Source organism: Pyxicephalus adspersus, chromosome 1 (assembly GCF_032062135.1).
Source record: "Pyxicephalus adspersus chromosome 1, UCB_Pads_2.0, whole genome shotgun sequence".
Lineage (NCBI taxonomy): Eukaryota > Metazoa > Chordata > Amphibia > Anura > Pyxicephalidae > Pyxicephalus > Pyxicephalus adspersus.
In genome coordinates this window covers 88,349,581-88,366,843 of record NC_092858.1, presented here as the reverse complement: position 1 = coordinate 88,366,843, position 17,263 = coordinate 88,349,581, and the positions used below count along the sequence as shown (strand labels likewise).

The 17,263-nt window shown below is 36.5% G+C and overlaps 1 protein-coding gene across 4 annotated transcripts in view; it reads left to right on the top strand.

Annotated features, from left to right (window-relative positions):
- The first annotated feature begins 5,907 nt into the window (after positions 1–5,907).
- The window catches only part of DHX40 (DEAH-box helicase 40), a 34,988-nt gene continuing 23,632 nt past the window's right edge, over positions 5,908–17,263 (top strand). The window contains exons 1-9 of one of the 4 annotated variants that reach the window (XM_072417381.1): positions 5,908–5,995; positions 8,097–8,274; positions 10,274–10,466; positions 11,628–11,773; positions 12,639–12,758; positions 14,024–14,254; positions 15,389–15,455; positions 16,201–16,332; positions 17,116–17,215. In XM_072417381.1, coding sequence (XP_072273482.1) covers positions 10,283–10,466; positions 11,628–11,773; positions 12,639–12,758; positions 14,024–14,254; positions 15,389–15,455; positions 16,201–16,332; positions 17,116–17,215 — 980 coding nt within the window. In that variant the 5' untranslated portion in view covers positions 5,908–5,995; positions 8,097–8,274; positions 10,274–10,282. Of the gene's footprint in view, positions 5,996–8,096; positions 9,111–10,273; positions 10,467–11,627; positions 11,774–12,638; positions 12,759–14,023; positions 14,255–15,388; positions 15,456–16,200; positions 16,333–17,115; positions 17,216–17,263 lie in introns of all 4 variants that reach the window. The other 3 variants (XM_072417373.1, XM_072417357.1, XM_072417365.1) reach the window with 3 other exon arrangements.

The following is a 17,263-nucleotide window of genomic DNA, read 5'->3' as shown; positions in this document are numbered from 1 at the left end:
TTAACCAGCTGTCTAATTTTGAAACAAACAGGACCCATTGTACATTAGCCCCCCAACAAATTCTAGGATGTAATCTGCAGGCTCTGCTCTACAATTTTAAAGAATCTATTATATGAGAAGCTTTACTAAAAGACCCATGAGACTTTGATGATGCACAAATCAGTTCAAATCCCAATGTGTCCAGGAAAATACTTTAAATGCAACTCATGTTGGAACAGATCAGTATAAAAGTTAGACAATTACAAATGGGCCTTGTACCATAGCCCATATTCTTTAACAGATTTATTAGCTTATCAAAACATTTACAGTATAGGATTTTAGACTTTGTTTGCACCGTTAACACAATCCTTTACAATTTACCAATGACCTTTTATGATTGGCTAACGCATACATGGAGATGAAGATAAATCAAGTACCATTAATATTAATATGGGGAGGTAATGAACAACAGAGGACATTTCAGGGGAAAATAAAGCAGTCTGAAATAATGTATTATCATGTATTTTGTATAGAATATTATAAAATATAAAGGAAGGATTCTGTATGACATGCAAGCTATATCGATGAATATTAAAAAGCTTTTTTCCATAAGGCCTAGGCATCTAAGACACAAGAAGGAAGTCCAGCTATTTTTATCAATTCATCTACTTTACTGGTTTGGGGATTTTAGACTTACAGTAATTATCCAAGTTGACATGCTGCTGAATGTAATTAAAATGATCTCTCACTGGGTTAGGAAGTGCAGCTCTGCTCATTATTAACAGTAAGCTGCTACAAGCAAGTCATCGTGTTCTAATTGAAAGGACAGTAAAAATACCATTGTGGTTATGTACATCTTCACATTTCCTAGTTGTTGTCAAATGCAAAAAATATGTGAGCTTATTTACAAAATTCTGTGAACATCAGTCACAGCATGAAAAGGCAGAGTACCTCTAAATACTTGTTCTTACAGGCAACCTTTTCTTTCCCTGTTCCTCTTGTCAACAACATACATTTGGCACTTCAGTAACACAGTAACATCACTTTTTTTATTCCAACAAATGTAAAATAAAAGTATTTTGAACTAGTATAAGTACCTGAATCTGTTGTAATGATCTGCCTACTGCAATTTCTAGGGCATCATTAATCAGAATATTGAGGAAATTGGATCAGCAGCCTGAACCAATCAGGCTTTTGATCTTAGCAGTGATGTCAGTCTAACACTATCAACATGATTATAAGACTTTAAAGTGAAGTGCAGTGATTGTGCTTCTGATTCGTCATGCTTCAATTGGAAGAGTGGAAGAGAATGCTGACTAAGAATTAAATCTTTTTGTACCCAATTTTCCAGTGTGTCACTTATCAGAATGGTAAGTTTTGAAGAATTTAGGCAGGAAAGTTAGTTGTGCTCACGAAGGATGCATTCAGCTATAAAACATTACATATAAAATATACATGGAATGTATTAGTAAGATCCTAAGAAATGGAATTTTGACTACCAATTAAAGTCCAATAAGTAATGGTCAAATGTGATTGATTTTTTTCTGGTGACATTAGCCTTAGAAAGGTCATTTATATGACCAATCTCTGTTACTCAGTATTAATTAAAATTGCCTCTTTCTTTAGATTTCTATCTTTTTTTCTATGGTAGCTTCAGTCTGTATAGCCTAAACTCTCCTTGTTTCAGAAATCAATAGGCTTTTAGTAAGATAACAGCAGTCAACTATATCCATTTGGCTTTATTCCTAAATATGAAAGATAGCCTCAACATAAAAATGAAATATTATAAAAAGAATCAAGGCTTATACAATATTAAAACCGATTGAAAATATTTATTTCCAATCTTTTTTACATGTCATCAAATATAAATGTATCAGAAATGATAAATCTCTTCAAAAACCAATAAAACTAAGTTTTAAAACTTCCCTCTTCAAACTATATATAATAAAATACATATAATCTGAAAGTCTAATAAAAGCCAGAATACAAAAATTCAATATCAATCATTCTCTACAAACCACATCACAGTACTTCACATAAACCTACCATTACATTTAAAAAGCTTTGCTCTGGCCTTATCCCAACCAGTCACTCCCTCTCTTACTAGACCAAGAAAATAAAATACATTTTCCCTGATCAAATCACTATGATCTTCGGCCTCATACTTAAATCCTCTATAGAAATATTTGGGTTACACTCTAATTTCATGCTGGTATATGCCCACCTCCCCACCATGCTCACACTGCAACACTAAACAGGGCCCATTCAACCACAAATTTTGGCAATGTTCTGAATCTTTAACCCCTCTGGATATACATCATAGCATGCGTTATACATTTCAGGAGTTGACCTTTCTTACTACATATTACTATAACGGTAAAGAACTCTACACAATACAAAGGTTTGCTTGTCAACCAAACTGAACATACAAAGTGGTCCATCTTCTCTCTCTTCCCCTTCTTTATCATTTTATAAGCAGGGACCTCACATAAGCTCCCCTACTCCTTCCCCCCTTCCTTCCTTTTTGCGTATCTTCTCTTTTCATGTAAACACTAGCCCCCTCCCTTCTCCCATGTATCCCCCACATTTCACAGATTCTATTATCATTCCCTTTTCTATCAGAAAATCTGTACCCACCCTATACACAAGACATAAAATATATGAGGTCAACAGTATGTATTCTTTAAGGCTTGGGCCCAATAACATAACTTTTTTTCATCAGTGGCCTAGATAGTTTAACAATTAATTTTTTTTTGCTTCCTTTGTCAGATAGATAGATAGATAGGTGCTATAGTCCACAAATATGATAATTTGGTAAGATAATATATGGCTAGGTAGAAGAGACCTATGTCAGCGTGAAGGACATTCACACTGAGATGTCACAAACACTGGGGCAGAAGTGTCCTTCCTACAGCACTGTCAAAACCTGGATATCTCTTTTTAAGACTGGGCATTTCACCGTTGAAGATGAGCCCCGCAGTGGGCACCCCCCCAACCTCAACTCACCTGGCAACCTGCGATGCTGTCCATTAGATGATTATTGAGGACCGGTGAATATCCGCAAGAAAGGCAGCCCAGATACTTGACATCTCACAGGAGCGTGTTGGGTTTGTTATCACCACTATCCTAGACATGTGCAGCCTTTCAGCAAAGTGGGTGCCGAAATGTTTGAACAGTCACCAGAAGAAGGAACAAGTTGAAGCATCCAAAGCCGTTTTGGCCCATTTTAAAGCTGCTCAGGAGAAATGAAATACCCTGGGTTTCCAATTGGTCCACCATCCCCCCTACTCACCTGGGAAACGTTTTGAGGACATTTCTGAGTCCAAGATGCTGCCGAGAGCTGGTTTGAGGCCCAACCAAAGGACTTGTATTTGAACGGTCTACAAAAGCTGCAACTACGCTGTACCAAGTGCATCAGTCTCAGGGGGGAATATGTTGAATATATGTGTTATTTCATAACTCTGGCTCACTGCTTCCTGGGCAAAGCCAGGGACTTCTCAGCACCCCCTCGTACATTAGCAGTTCTTAGACTGAATAACATATATGAGCATATTTACAAACTGATTGGATCTAAGAAGTGGTAAGCTGAAAAGTTATCTATTTTGAGTAGATATACTTTAATGCATTATCACAGCTGTTGGCTGATGTTCAATTGCAGACTGCAGACAGACAGGCTGTATTAGGAAATCCCAACACAGGAGTTCTTCAGATACACAAATAGTGCAGGTAAAGTCATTGTTTCCAACTTGTATAAAGCTAGCCATCATGACAAATATAATAGATTTTTTGGCTCCATAACTATTCTGCAATGAGAAATGTAGCCTAGAAGTGTAACCCTATATAAGGAATCAAGCCCTTATTTTTCTGCTCTGCTAGGTCTTAATTAAATTTTCACATGAGACATTGGGGCCAGCTGTGTCATATTGATTGATCAATCGTGTAAGCAGATATTAGCTGTGTGCTATTCAAACTAAGCAGTCGGTCTGGCTGCCACGTTGTCATGGTTCTACAGGTTTTAATTCTAAGAAATGAGCGTTGGTAATATTTACCTGGTTATTTTAATACTCAAGTCTGTTTGCAATGCAGAACTGTTGCCGCTATGACCACATAGCTCTAGAAAAGTACAGTGCAGCAATTGATATTCCATCTCTCTGTGTACATTAATCAAAGCCATGGTGTAGATGATATAAAGGAGGCCAGCTAATCACAGCTGTTTCTAAATGGAAGTTGTGGGCCTCTGACAGCATTTGTTACACATGTTCAATGCTTTTTCTGGTGGTTTGCCAACAATTCGCACCCAAAGGCACTTTTGTACTGGTGAATTGTGATAATGTACACATTTTGTATGGCAATGCATTGATGCACTTGGTTATTAATAATATTAATAAACAGTATTTATATAGCGCCAACATATTTCTCAGTGTTGTACATTAAATAGGGGTTGCAAATGATAGACAGAGACAGACAGTGACACAGGAGGAGGAGAGGACCCTGTCCAGAAAAGCTTACAAGAGTTATTTATTTTTATTAGTAACCCAAACAAACCTTATCCTAATGCTGCTGTGTGTTTCAATGCACAGTCCATTCAACTTTTTTTCATTGAGGTGTGTTGGGCTGTCCGTTCATATGAATGCATGGCAAAAGCAGTGCAAATGTATGTTCAAAAATACATAACCGTTGTGGGATCTTGGCCTGAGTCAGAACAGTTAATACCTGTACTATACTTCATGGTAACTGGAATATAAAAAATAGAACAGGAATGGGTTCCACAATTGTTATGCCGTTGTCTAATGTACTACACCACCATATATGTCACCACGGTATTTGGATCACCAAATACTGGGTTACCTGCATGGCTCATTTCCAGCCTCCAGTTTTGTCGTTCAGCTACGTTAGCACCTATTGCCCCTTTTTCAGCCAACTTTTGGCTTCTTGGATCAGCTGTGAGTGTACAGAGGGCACTATAAACAGCTCCATCCACCCTCTTTTTTCAAGGATGTGCATCATACACCACAATCAACACACAAGTGAAATGGAAATCATTTTGATCTGTTGATGTGTTCCCTGAACTTCTATTGTAATTGTAATAGTCATTGGGCCGGATTTAATAATGCTCTCCAAGGCTGGAGAAGATACACTTTCATCAGTGAAGCTGGGTGATCCAGCAAACCTAGATTGGATTTCTTCAAAGTCATTTGCTATTTGCTAGCAAATGTTTTGAATCCTGGACCAGATCCTCTCCAGGTTTGCTGGATCACCCAGATTCACTGATGAAAGTGTATCTTCTCAGGCCTTGGGGAGCTTTAATAAATCAGGCTCATTATGTCTGAGGATGTAGCTATTAGGCTGTGAAATGTGTCACATTAGTAACTATTTGTATTTTGAACTTTACTACCATACTGAAATACAGTTCTTTATTACCCCTTTCAGGTATTCAGTTATCTTGTCATTTAACAGGGATAATTAGGTGTATGCTTATGACTGTTTGCAAACTCTTTTAATACTTGTATTGTTATTATACACGTTGGGCTACTCTATTCCTTTCATTGTGATTTAATAAAGGTTTCTATGATATTCTCAGCAAACCTTCACATCAGCTACAAAACCACCATTGTTACATGACCTTAATACAGATGATTATGGTAATATTTAACTACAGTGTTCAGATGAATAAATACATTTGTATGTTCCTATAATACACTTTCTGGAAAATAGTAGATAAACTGAGGAGGCTGATAATATATTTAGATATCAGAGGCAGCTGGCTGAACTACAAGTTCCTGAGGTAACAAGAGTTAAGTAAACTACATGTGCAATCTGGCAAAGCTCAGCAGGGGGCGCTGTTCGATCCCTTTTTACAGTAGGCAGGCAGATCACGCTGAAGATTGTTTTGTCTACGGGTCCTTGTAGAAGTCAAAAAGCTCTAGGCAGCAGGAAGTGCAGGCTGTGAGCTGGGGTTGTGTTGTGTGCACACATGTGGGAAACCTAGCTATCGTATCAGAGGTCCTAGGTAAAGGTAGGAGACATACAAAGTGAATTCGGGTGTGGGATTTAATAAAGAATGGGGGGGGGGGAATATTTATATTTTATCCTCATTTCTATAACCTGCATAGCAGGGGACACCATGCATGTGATGTATTTGTTTTGGAAACCCTTGTTTACAGAGCAACCAAAATATGGGGATCAGATCCCTAAAAGGCTCATAACAATTAAATAATTGTAGTACCTAAGTATCATGACAGCTGGATTTTATTTGTGTTACTTCTGAATCAATGTTTTTGTCAAGTCTGTTAGCTATGTAAAGGCTTGATATATAACATAGAATATAAAGGTACTAATAATTTCTGCACCATTAAACTGTGATGTTTAGTTGTATATAACCTATCGCAACATTCAGAGTATGTCACAACTATCACAACTACCAGGTACAGCTCAGGGTATAGAGTGGATTGTAGAATGTCAGGTACAGAATTATAACTTCACTTACAAATATTGTACGAAGTATGGCAGCTGGGAGTATGTCATATACAGCATGAAGTACAAAGCAGAGTGGACTGTAGAATGTCATGTACTGCACAGAGATCTAAAGCAGGGGTGTCAAACTTTGGCCCAAGGGCCAAATCTGGCCCCCCAATGTCTTTTTTTTGGCCCCCAAAAAAATCCTAAATATGAACTGCAGCTGGCCCGCCGCTGCATTTAAATAGCGCCGTTACTACAATTCTTGGCATCACTCTCGTCTATAGACCAGCGGGCTCTCTGCCTATGCGTGGCCCCGCATTGGACTGTTTTATAGACGCAAGTAATACCGGAATTTTAGTAGCGGTAATATTTTAATGAAGAAGGAGTTCCAGCGGCGGGCCACTCATAAGATTTAGCCCCAAATTGGCCGTGTCTCGCATTTCCAGCACTCCCCCTCAGCTGTACTGTTCCTTGCTACTCCAAGGCCTGGACTTGAATGGTTAGATTTTCATAGAAGAATACTGTTATTATTGTTAGCCTGTGCAAAAGGGTTACCATGAAATTTAACTCAGAATTTAACTTAGAAGGCTACAAATAGAGAAAGAGGCAAAAGATTTTTTCTTAAATAAAATTTTTAAAAATTCCTATGCCTCTTTCTCTAATAAAGGCTTGTTCCACATTGAATGTAAAGCAAAACCTCTTCGTTTCCATATGAAAAGGTTTTATATCTAATGAGAAGAAAAAATGTCCTCAATTTTTTCATTAAATTTCAAGGTTGGCCCGCGACTTTGTATACGTTTTTAATTTTGGCTAACTGTATTTGAGTTTGACACCCCTGCTCTAAAGCATGTCATATAAAGCATTAGAGCATGGCAGCCTAGACTATGTAACTTACAACAGAGTGGTATGGCTCAGAGAACTTCACTTGTAGCTAGTGTATGGAGTATGGCATGTGTAAATGAGTGGAGTAGAATGACATGTACTGCACAGTGTATATCTCTTCAATATGCCACTTCCATCACATTGTAGCGAATGGTATGTCTCAGAGAATTTCACTTAGATCTGGTGTGTAGAGTATGGCAGTTGAGAGTATATCAGGTGCAGCAAGAAGTACAGAATAGCGTGTACTGTAGAACGTAATGTACTGCCTAGAATTAGTTGGAATAAATTATGTCACATACAGTGTAGCAGCCGGAAGTATATCCCTTACATCACACTGCTTATAGTGAAATTTCACTTATAGCTATTCTACAAAGTATGGCAGCTGTGAGTATGGGATATACAGCATGAATTACAGAGTAGCTTGGACTGCAGAATGTCATGTAATGAACAGATCTGAATTATGTCATATATAACATAAAGTGGGGCATTCCATAATATGTCACTTACAGCACACTGTACAGAATTGTATGGTTTAATGAATGTTACTCACAGTCCAGCTGAACAGTCAAATATCTTCAATGGGGAGGGGGTTTGTTCTTGCTTTTTTTGAACTGCACTCCAGAGAAACAGCTAAATCCAGCGATAGATTGTTTATATTTAGGTTCTTTTACTTGCTATAGTATTTGTTATTCTGACTATCTAGTCTTGAGATTTACACAGCTCTGGTTTTCTTCTGCTATAGTTCAGTAACTCTTACATATTTTGTTTCCCCCCAGCATGTAAATGGACAGTAAAAGGTGAAGAAATACACTTATGAGCTCATCTCTGTGTCCTTGATCTCTTCTATCAACATGTTGCTCTTTAGCACGTGAACCAATTGTGTGGCTTCTTCATCTCCCAGACTGAGCTTGGATGCACAGGGACTACAGGAGGCTAATGCTGCATTAAATTCAGGTGCTTCTACTTCATGGTATTAAAATATGTCTATTTATGTATTACTGAATATATCCGTGTGTTCTATACTTGCTTGGAGTTTAGCATTAATATAACTAAAGGTATTATAAGGATGAAAAAGTGAACTGGAATAATTAGTAGAAATGCTAGACACAGAATATAAAATGCTCTGTACTCATTAAGGGAGGGGATTCTGTGACCTGGTATAGCAACCATAGCCAGAACTTTTGCAGTGCAACATGTTTGTGGTTAAATATAGGGTTCCACTCCAAATGTGGAATTAAGAATAAAAACATGTATATAATAACTTTATATAACTTTTCTATAACAATAAAAACTTTATATAACATTTATTTAGAACCCTCTAATCAGTTTCTGTCATTTTGAGACCCCCTGGCTCCTGGAGGCACACCATAGAAAAGGTCACTGCCTCTGCTATTTCAATGTTTGAGACTCAGTAGATCAATTAGGTTTATGCTATGATAAACAATCCCTATAGGACTAGAAATTTTAGGTGGTCTTGTGGAACTTTAACGTGTTCCCTGAAGTCCCATTCTGCTATTGAATTGATAATTACATTGTATGGAACAGTTTGTGATATAACGTCCATATGTAGGCATTATAGCTTGGGAAAGGTTATACTAAACATCCAGCTTTTTTTCTTGTTTATTTTGCCTTTGAGCTGATCTCGCCTTCACCATCTTGAAATTTCATCAACTAAATATATGCTTGTGTAAATGTTGCTTATCCCTGGTGGTCCCTGGTGGATGTTACATTTTTGCAAATTATTTTTCTGCTTCCTCTTTCATAATGCTACCATCCTACCAAACATTTACGTGAGTATTTTATTATGCTTAAATTAGGTTTTTATAAGCGTTGATGCTTCAAACTGAGCATATTGTGAAAAATATATAAATTTTTTCCTGTAAAAGGGGATATTTGACCATACCTCTTGTTTCCTGTTTGTCAATGCAGCCCTTAATACATGAAAGCACCAATAGGCAGGTTTGGGGACAAGGTCAAGTTCAACTACTGATTGTTTTAATATATTGTTTTAATGCAAGGTGATCTCCAATCATGTACGAAACAATAACAACATCAAATGTTACCCTTTGTGGTAATACCTTATTGTCCATGTGCATACATAGGATGCTCAACTGTTTTGACAGATGCACAATACAGTTTAGGTTACATAGTTACAGTGAGACAGGTGGCTCCCATTCACTAAACAGCCCTGCCATTTGTGCTCTCCGCTGTCCATGGCCATTCTGAAAATGCACTCTTTGATTCACCAAGGACAGAAAAAGGCATTCATAATTGTAAGCCTCCCACTCTTGCGACAGCACTGGGATGTCTGTGGAGGTCCTCGTTTATCCAGGTCACTGTATATCTTGTAGTAGTTACTTACATTCATCTGGACTTGTTTTAGTAATGTTGAAGGCTTTTTGTTATGAAAATTAATCAAAATTACAAGAACAAGTCCAGTTGATTGTGATTAACTGCTACTGGACACAAAGCACTGGAAGTACAGCTGAGCACTACTGCGCATCTGCACTAAACAGTGGATGACTGTAAAGGGTACCACTAAATGGGGTAACATTGTATGCTAATAGTATTCTACTCCTTTTGATTTTTCTAGCTGACAATGTTCTTTAAACGAGTGCTTCTCTTTACTAAATTACTATATTTTATTATATGAATGTTTACAATATTTCACTATATGTGAATAGATGTTTGAGCAGAAGCTGTGCATTGCAGAGTGCTCTAAAAATAACACTGTTCATTTTTATAATTAAATGGTTGTTTGGTAAATATTAGCCCAGGTTTGCACTTGATTAATTTCAGCTAATCCACCTCTTGATGGGAAGGTTTGTATAAAAAAGAAAGTGCCCTGCTTTCCTGGGGATATATTAAAACTCACTGAAAGGATATAACCTCCATGCTGAGAATGTGTTATGAAGCAGCTGTTACTGATATTATGCCACCCCATATGTTACAGAATATTGACATGGAATCTAAAGGCAGACCTATGAAAAGCCACGCTCGAGAACAGGCTTACCTTCCCAGACTTCCTATTGAAAAATGCGAAGATAAGCTAGTCCAGATGACCAGGGATACTTCAATCCTAATAGTTACTGGAGACACAGGCAGTGGGAAAACTACAAAGCTTCCTCAGTATCTGTACAAAGCAGGTAAATAAATGTTTGCATGCAGTCATTGTACTATGTTGTTGGTACTATACTGTATCAATCCTTGTTCCACTATGAGTTAAAAAAAAACTATTTTGTATGTATCACATTAGTTTTCTTTTCTTTCAGAAATGTAGTATCCCAAATATACCTTTTACTATGCACACCAAGATTTCCTAAATCTATTACTATGTAGGGTTGTGACTCGACACACCCACTCTCTATACATAATATAAAGAATATATAGGCATAGCAGCTGATACTGATCCTGTTCTAGAAACAATCCTGTTTTTTTTTATCATGCCTCAAACATGACTTAGTGAAGAAAATCTTGTATAATTTGTGGAGAGATTTCCAAACTTTACATATCCAGAGGGACGGTGTCAACATCCTTGGTTTTCTATAGATACCTCTAACATTTCCAAGTATCTTCAAAGACCCTAAATTACAATAATTTATTAGCACTGAGTTCAAAGCCATCCAACAGGTCTACAAAAACACATTGTAATATAGAAGTTGTTAGAAATGTATAAAATATTAAATTCACATATGCATAATCCCTCTGAAAAAAACAAATGTTGATATTATTTAGCCACTCATAGAAAAAGATGAGGTATCTGCTTAAATGTGACATGTTTTATGAATTGCTTTCTCCCATCCATTTATGTACTTTTTATATTGTCATTTTATTATGTCACAATAAAACCACCATAAAAGAACAGTGGAGAAACACTTGCATCACATGATAATGGCTCAACATAATGGAGCACCCAAACATGTTGGTCACTAGTGGGGTGTTTTCTTTTTGGGGGATTTTCCCATATTTCTTTGAAGAGATGAAGTCGTAACAAATCTCTCCTACACAATTACAAAAACACATACCTAGGAAGGCTGAAAACTTTTAACAATGATTGTATTGTTTTATTTTGCTTTCTTGTCAGTCACAACTGTTTCCCCCTAATATTTAATTGGTGTCTTAGTGAAATAAAGTGGGAGACCGTTTAAGGCTAAAGTAATACTCTGCTACATTTTTATGTGTTTCTTTTTTTTTAAATCGGCATGGGGGTCAGTTGGTGAGTTTTTTTTTTTTTTTAACAGGTAAAGGTAATCCTTAAATGGCTTTATTATTCAGTCAAATAACTGATTTTTTACTTTTATTTAAAGGGTTTGCAAAACATGGCATTATTGGTATCACGCAGCCACGCAGGGTTGCCACCATATCTGTAGCACAGAGAGTAGCAGAAGAAATTAACTGCTCGTTGGGAAGTACTGTAGGTTACCAAGTACGATTTGATGACTGTACATCCCAGGTAAGTTTCTGTTTTTTTCAGAACCCGTTTTTCTCCTAAAGCTAAACTGAGTTCAGACAGCTTAAAATGGTTAAAACACAATGGGCCTGATTTTTTTAAAGCTCTCCATGGCTGGAGAGCATTTACTTTCATCAGTGAAGCTGGGGAATCCAGCAAACCTGGAATGGATCTGGTCCAGGATTGAAAACATTTGCTAACAAATAGCAAGGTTTGCTGGATGACCCAGCTTCACTGGTTCATAGCTTTAAGAAATCAGGCCTAATAATGGGAACTGTTTTACCTGCCAAGTGACTTGCTTTTCTGCCCATCAATATAAAACCTGGCCTGCCCTGTCAATCAATATAAAACTGGTCAAAAGGTATGTAAAGTCAAACTTTTTTCTAGGATTTATAAAGCACCAACATATTATGCAGAGCTGTACATTAAATAGTGATAGAGGATAACTCTTCCAAACAGGGAGGCAATAAAAAAATGTTTTGTCCACACTTGAAAGCTGGACAAAGCTAAATGTTGGGAAAACAGCTGAAATTATAATATAGAATCACATTTTAGAAAAATATGCTTGATTTCATAAAGAAGTAAACATTATTATTATTAATAATAATATTGTTATTAATAATAATAATAATAATAATAATAATCCTATACAAGGAAAGTTAGGAAAACACTTGATTGTATGGTTGTCAGCAGAGTTTTACCTCATTTAGTAAGCTATATGATAATACAATTTACAAAAAAAACAGCCTTAACTCCTTTATTATATCAACCCCAATGTGTCAGGACCCTGATAAATTGCACAGTAAAAAAAAAATATTGTGAGAAATTGTTTACATTGTAACACTTTAAACCATTTTATATGCTACAGAAAACCGACATTATGTACATGACGGATGGATGTTTATTGAGGCACTCTCTGACAGACCCCAATCTCATAAAATTCAGTACAATTATTCTGGATGAAGCTCATGAACGAAGTTTAAATACTGTAAGTATAAATCTGTACTAACCGGAGAGCTGTAATTCATTTTTATGCATTTTTGTTTTAATAATTTGAAGTTTATTATGTGGATGTGCTCTGATTGTATTGTGACCCAACTCTTCAGTAACCACCCAAAAACAGCCCGATGGCTTCTGAAAAGTGCTGGATGGTACCCCCGGCTAAAAGGGGCTGGGGAGAAAACTGACTTTGTTGTATTGTTGTTTTAAGATGCATACAGATGTTAATTTTTTTTTAGCTAGAAACAAGCATTTGTGATAATTTCCATTAACAGTGGAACAAATAAGTGCCATCTACACAGCTCTGTTCATTTCTGTGGAGTGGGGGAACCCGACTGCTTCCTTCTCTAAAGGAAACAGCAGTTTTCCCCAGTCAGTTGTTTGGTAATTCACCAGCGTAGATTTTCATCCAAAATGATTATGATCGTTCGTACATCTTTAAGCAGGTTCGTAGCTTTAAAGCAGGTATACATCAGGTCTGGCTTGAGTAAACTTTGAATTTTAAGATTGCTAAATTATTTGTCTTAGCAAATCAACATTCTAAAGCCTACAAAGTGTGGGAGAAAACAACACTGTTAAAGTGCAATATAGTGTAGGTGAGGCCAATACCTCTCCTGGTCCTAAGCTCTGACATTTAAAAGTCTGGTGTCTTCCATTGGCTAATAGGACTTTGCCATTTGACTGTTTAAACCTCATGGATAAGTTTAAAGGGAAACTTTAAAGGAATAGGTATTTGTAACACTCTCCAGTTTCCGGTTGTTAAAACAGTGCTGCCTTACAATTCATGTATATGTGTGTATTCTGAAATTCAGAATGAGCTACATCATTCCCACCTTTCCAATGAAGATGGCTAAAGACTTTAAACCCCCAGGATTGAGCAAGGATGTCATCATTATTGGCAAGTTCACTGTTCACATCTTCCTTTAAATAGATAACCAGCAGAGGGAGCATTTAGACATTTTAATGTGGAATACAGTAAACAAAAATGTAAGGCACATAGTGTTAAGACTAAAAAATATAATGGTTTGGGGTAACAGCCACAAAAGCTGTACCCAAAGGAAATATACTATGATTTCTTTTTAAAACATAATGTTTAAACTTTGTCTAATATTTTATTATAGTACATCTGTACACAATACTATATGTATGTTCAGAAGATAAAAAGGTTTCCTGACATACTGATAGAATACTTGTGCACTTTCATTTTGCAAATAATGTTGAAAATTATTACATTTTGTTTCTCTTTATTTTAAGGATATCCTGTTTGGTGTGATAAGAAAACAGTTCCTATCAAAGCATTCTCCAAAAAGGAAGTACCCCCTCAAAGTTATTGTAATGTCTGCCACACTGGATATTGAAAGGCTTTCTGAGTTCTTTAATACCTGCCCAGTAGTCACAATTCCTGGAAAAGTCTTTCCAATTAAAGAGAAATTCCTTAACCTTATCGGCCCACGAGACAAGGACAATACAGCATACATTGCAGAGGTGTGTGTATGTTTCATTACTTTATTACCACATTATGATTGTCAAAACTAAATACTTATCTAGTGTAGAATGCACAATATATCGTGTAACAAGAAAGCATATGTAATTATTTCCCAAACTGTTTATGGTATATGAAAACCACTGTATATGTAAAATACACTAAAATCCTATCTAAAGGTTAATGTCCTTTTTAATATTTTAAGTCTGCAGCTTTCATTAAAGAGCTGGTGATTCTGGCATAAAGGGATTTCTGGCACTTCCTGTTACATGGTAGTACCATTTGTTCCTGTCTCCCGATTGTGTTCTTGCAATGTCACCATATCACATTGGTCTTTGATGGAGCCTTTTTGGAGCACATTTATGCTGACATGGTCCATTGTTGTCGCCATCAGGAACCGCACCCTAGGAAATGCCATGCAGTCATTGCAAGCATTATTGCAAGCAGATGTTAACAAACATAGATAGTAACATAGTAGTTAAACAGTTGATCACAGCCTGTTGCAGATTGAAACCAGTATGTCTGACCTCCCACCTCCATCATGATTTGACACTTGGGTTTACAATTCACCCAGAGGATAAATCTAATCTGCACATATTGTTATGCACGGCAAGTATTATTAAATGGGGAATGCCAACAAGAATGGAAAAGCCCTGTTTATCTAAGGTACAATGAGTCTGATTGATCAAAGCTCTCAAAGACTGGAGAAGATAGACTATCATGGTAGAACCTGCGTGAGCCAGCAAACCTGAAATGGGTCTGGTTCAGGAATATAAACATTTGCCAAATAACAGCAAATGATTTTAAGAAATCTATTCCAGTGTTGTGGGATCACCACCATAGGTTTTTACCATGATAGTCTATCTTCTCCAGTCCAGAAGCCTATACCTTCCACAGTCCCCATTGTACACACCAGGATCCTTATCCTGCTGTTACAAGAAGTTATTGACAAACTGAAGTCTCTCAGTTTGTTTAGTAAAATACAGTGGTTGTCAGCAAGAGCAAGGAAAATTTTTAAACACATTTTTATTTTGCTTTGTTTTATTAAAGTAGCTAAGGCATTTTAAAAGAATACTTATTCCTAAAAAATATTGTTGTAATGTATCATCATGTATTTTTGTTGTCTTTGTGTATAGACTGTGAAAGTCACGCTAGATACACATTTGAATGAACCTGCCGGGGACATTCTTGTTTTTCTTACAGGTAAAATGCTTGGATTAGTATATATGTGTGTGTATATATTATAACATTCTTTATTTGTTCTTTTGTATAGAAAAACAGAGATACAAAGGTAATATAAAGACAATAACCTGGGTCGAAGACTGCATATTACAGCGCTGTGATGGCAACAGATGCTAAACAATTGATACATTTTACATGACGTAGACATGTAGAAAACTTTACACATAGATTAGGCTGGTATCTAAGCAGTAATACCACCTTAAGTATTCAGATTAGTATATTTTAAAATATATTTGTATTTAATTATATACAAATTATATTTAGATATATTAATTCTAACTCTAATGATGTTTCCACTGAATTTGACCATGCACAAAAAGAAAGACCACCAGAATGTGGGTGACAATCAGAGCACTGGAGCTTTCAACAGAAAAAAAATGTAGCGGTTGGAAAATTCCTTGTTTATTCTTTATGCTCTAGGAGGACTAAACAAAGATATTCTGACGCTGTACTTAAGTAGTTATGGGAGTTCACTTAGCCTAACTCTTTGGAAATATACATTTACTTGCTATTGTGTAATATTAACTTAAAGCGAAGCTCCCAACTCTTTGTCTTAGTTTTGAACTGAATGGAAAGAATTGGAACCTTTGTCAGGTTTATATTACGATCTCCTTGGAAAGGAGTCCTTTAAATACCTGTCCTGATTACTGTAATCTGCCAATTGCTTATATATTATTTTATTAACATTAATTGTACCATGTTTCAGGCCAGTGGGAGATTGAGAAGGCTTGTGATATGTTATTCCAAAAGGCTGAGTCGATTGACTATCGCAACGATGTTTATGACTCTTCAGTGGAAGGCCTGCTAATTTTTCCATTTTATGGCTCCATGACAACAGGTAAAAAATTTTTAACTTTTAATTCTATGTTTTTTTTCAACTTCTATAACACCTGTACAAAGAGAAATGTATGTGTTTGTCTTTGTTGGCCACCTCTTAAGGAAACTAGTTCTCTTGCTACCTTTGGTTTGACACTTTGAGCCTGATTTATTAAAGCTCTCCAAGGCTGGAAAAGATACATTTCATCAGTGAACCTGGGTGATCCAGCAAACCTGGAATGGATCTGTTCTACGATTGAAAACACTTGCTTACAAATAGCAAGTGACCTTTAAGTAATCCCTTCCAGGTTTGCTGGATCACCCAGGTTCACTGATGAGAGTGTATCTTCTCCAGCCTTACAGAGCTTTAATTTATCAGGCCCTCTGATCCAGTGACCCAGAACAAACATGCCAGATAGAAAGTTGGACTGAAGTCTGATCCCCTGATCTGCATTCTTGTTGTAAGTAGTGACTTGTAAGTAATGCCTAAATTAGAATTGAATTTAGGCATTGCAACCATGGGATTAGTATAATATCCAAGCAACTTGCATTTTCAGTAGGAGTGGTCTGCAGTGGCAGCCCCTGCACATTTTTTTCTGAACAAGTTGCCTTTTTAAAAAAAAGTTCTTTGGAAACTTTTGTTAATATTTTATCCAAGAATGTTGTTAATACCTTAATAGGTTGTTTTTTTAGCTTTCATGAGCAGAATCTCATACTGTTATACATTTGCCGTAGACTTTCTTATGTCTTACAGTTAATAATACATTTACTGAAACATTGATTGTATCTTTTTATTGTTTTCTAGATCAGCAAAAAAGGATATTTCATCCTCCCCCTGAAGGCATCAGAAAGTGTGTAGTAGCCACAAATATTGCTGCAACTTCTGTGACTATCGAAGGAATAAGGTGCAAACATATATGGTCCAATTCTTTTTAAATTCTTTTTGTCTCTAG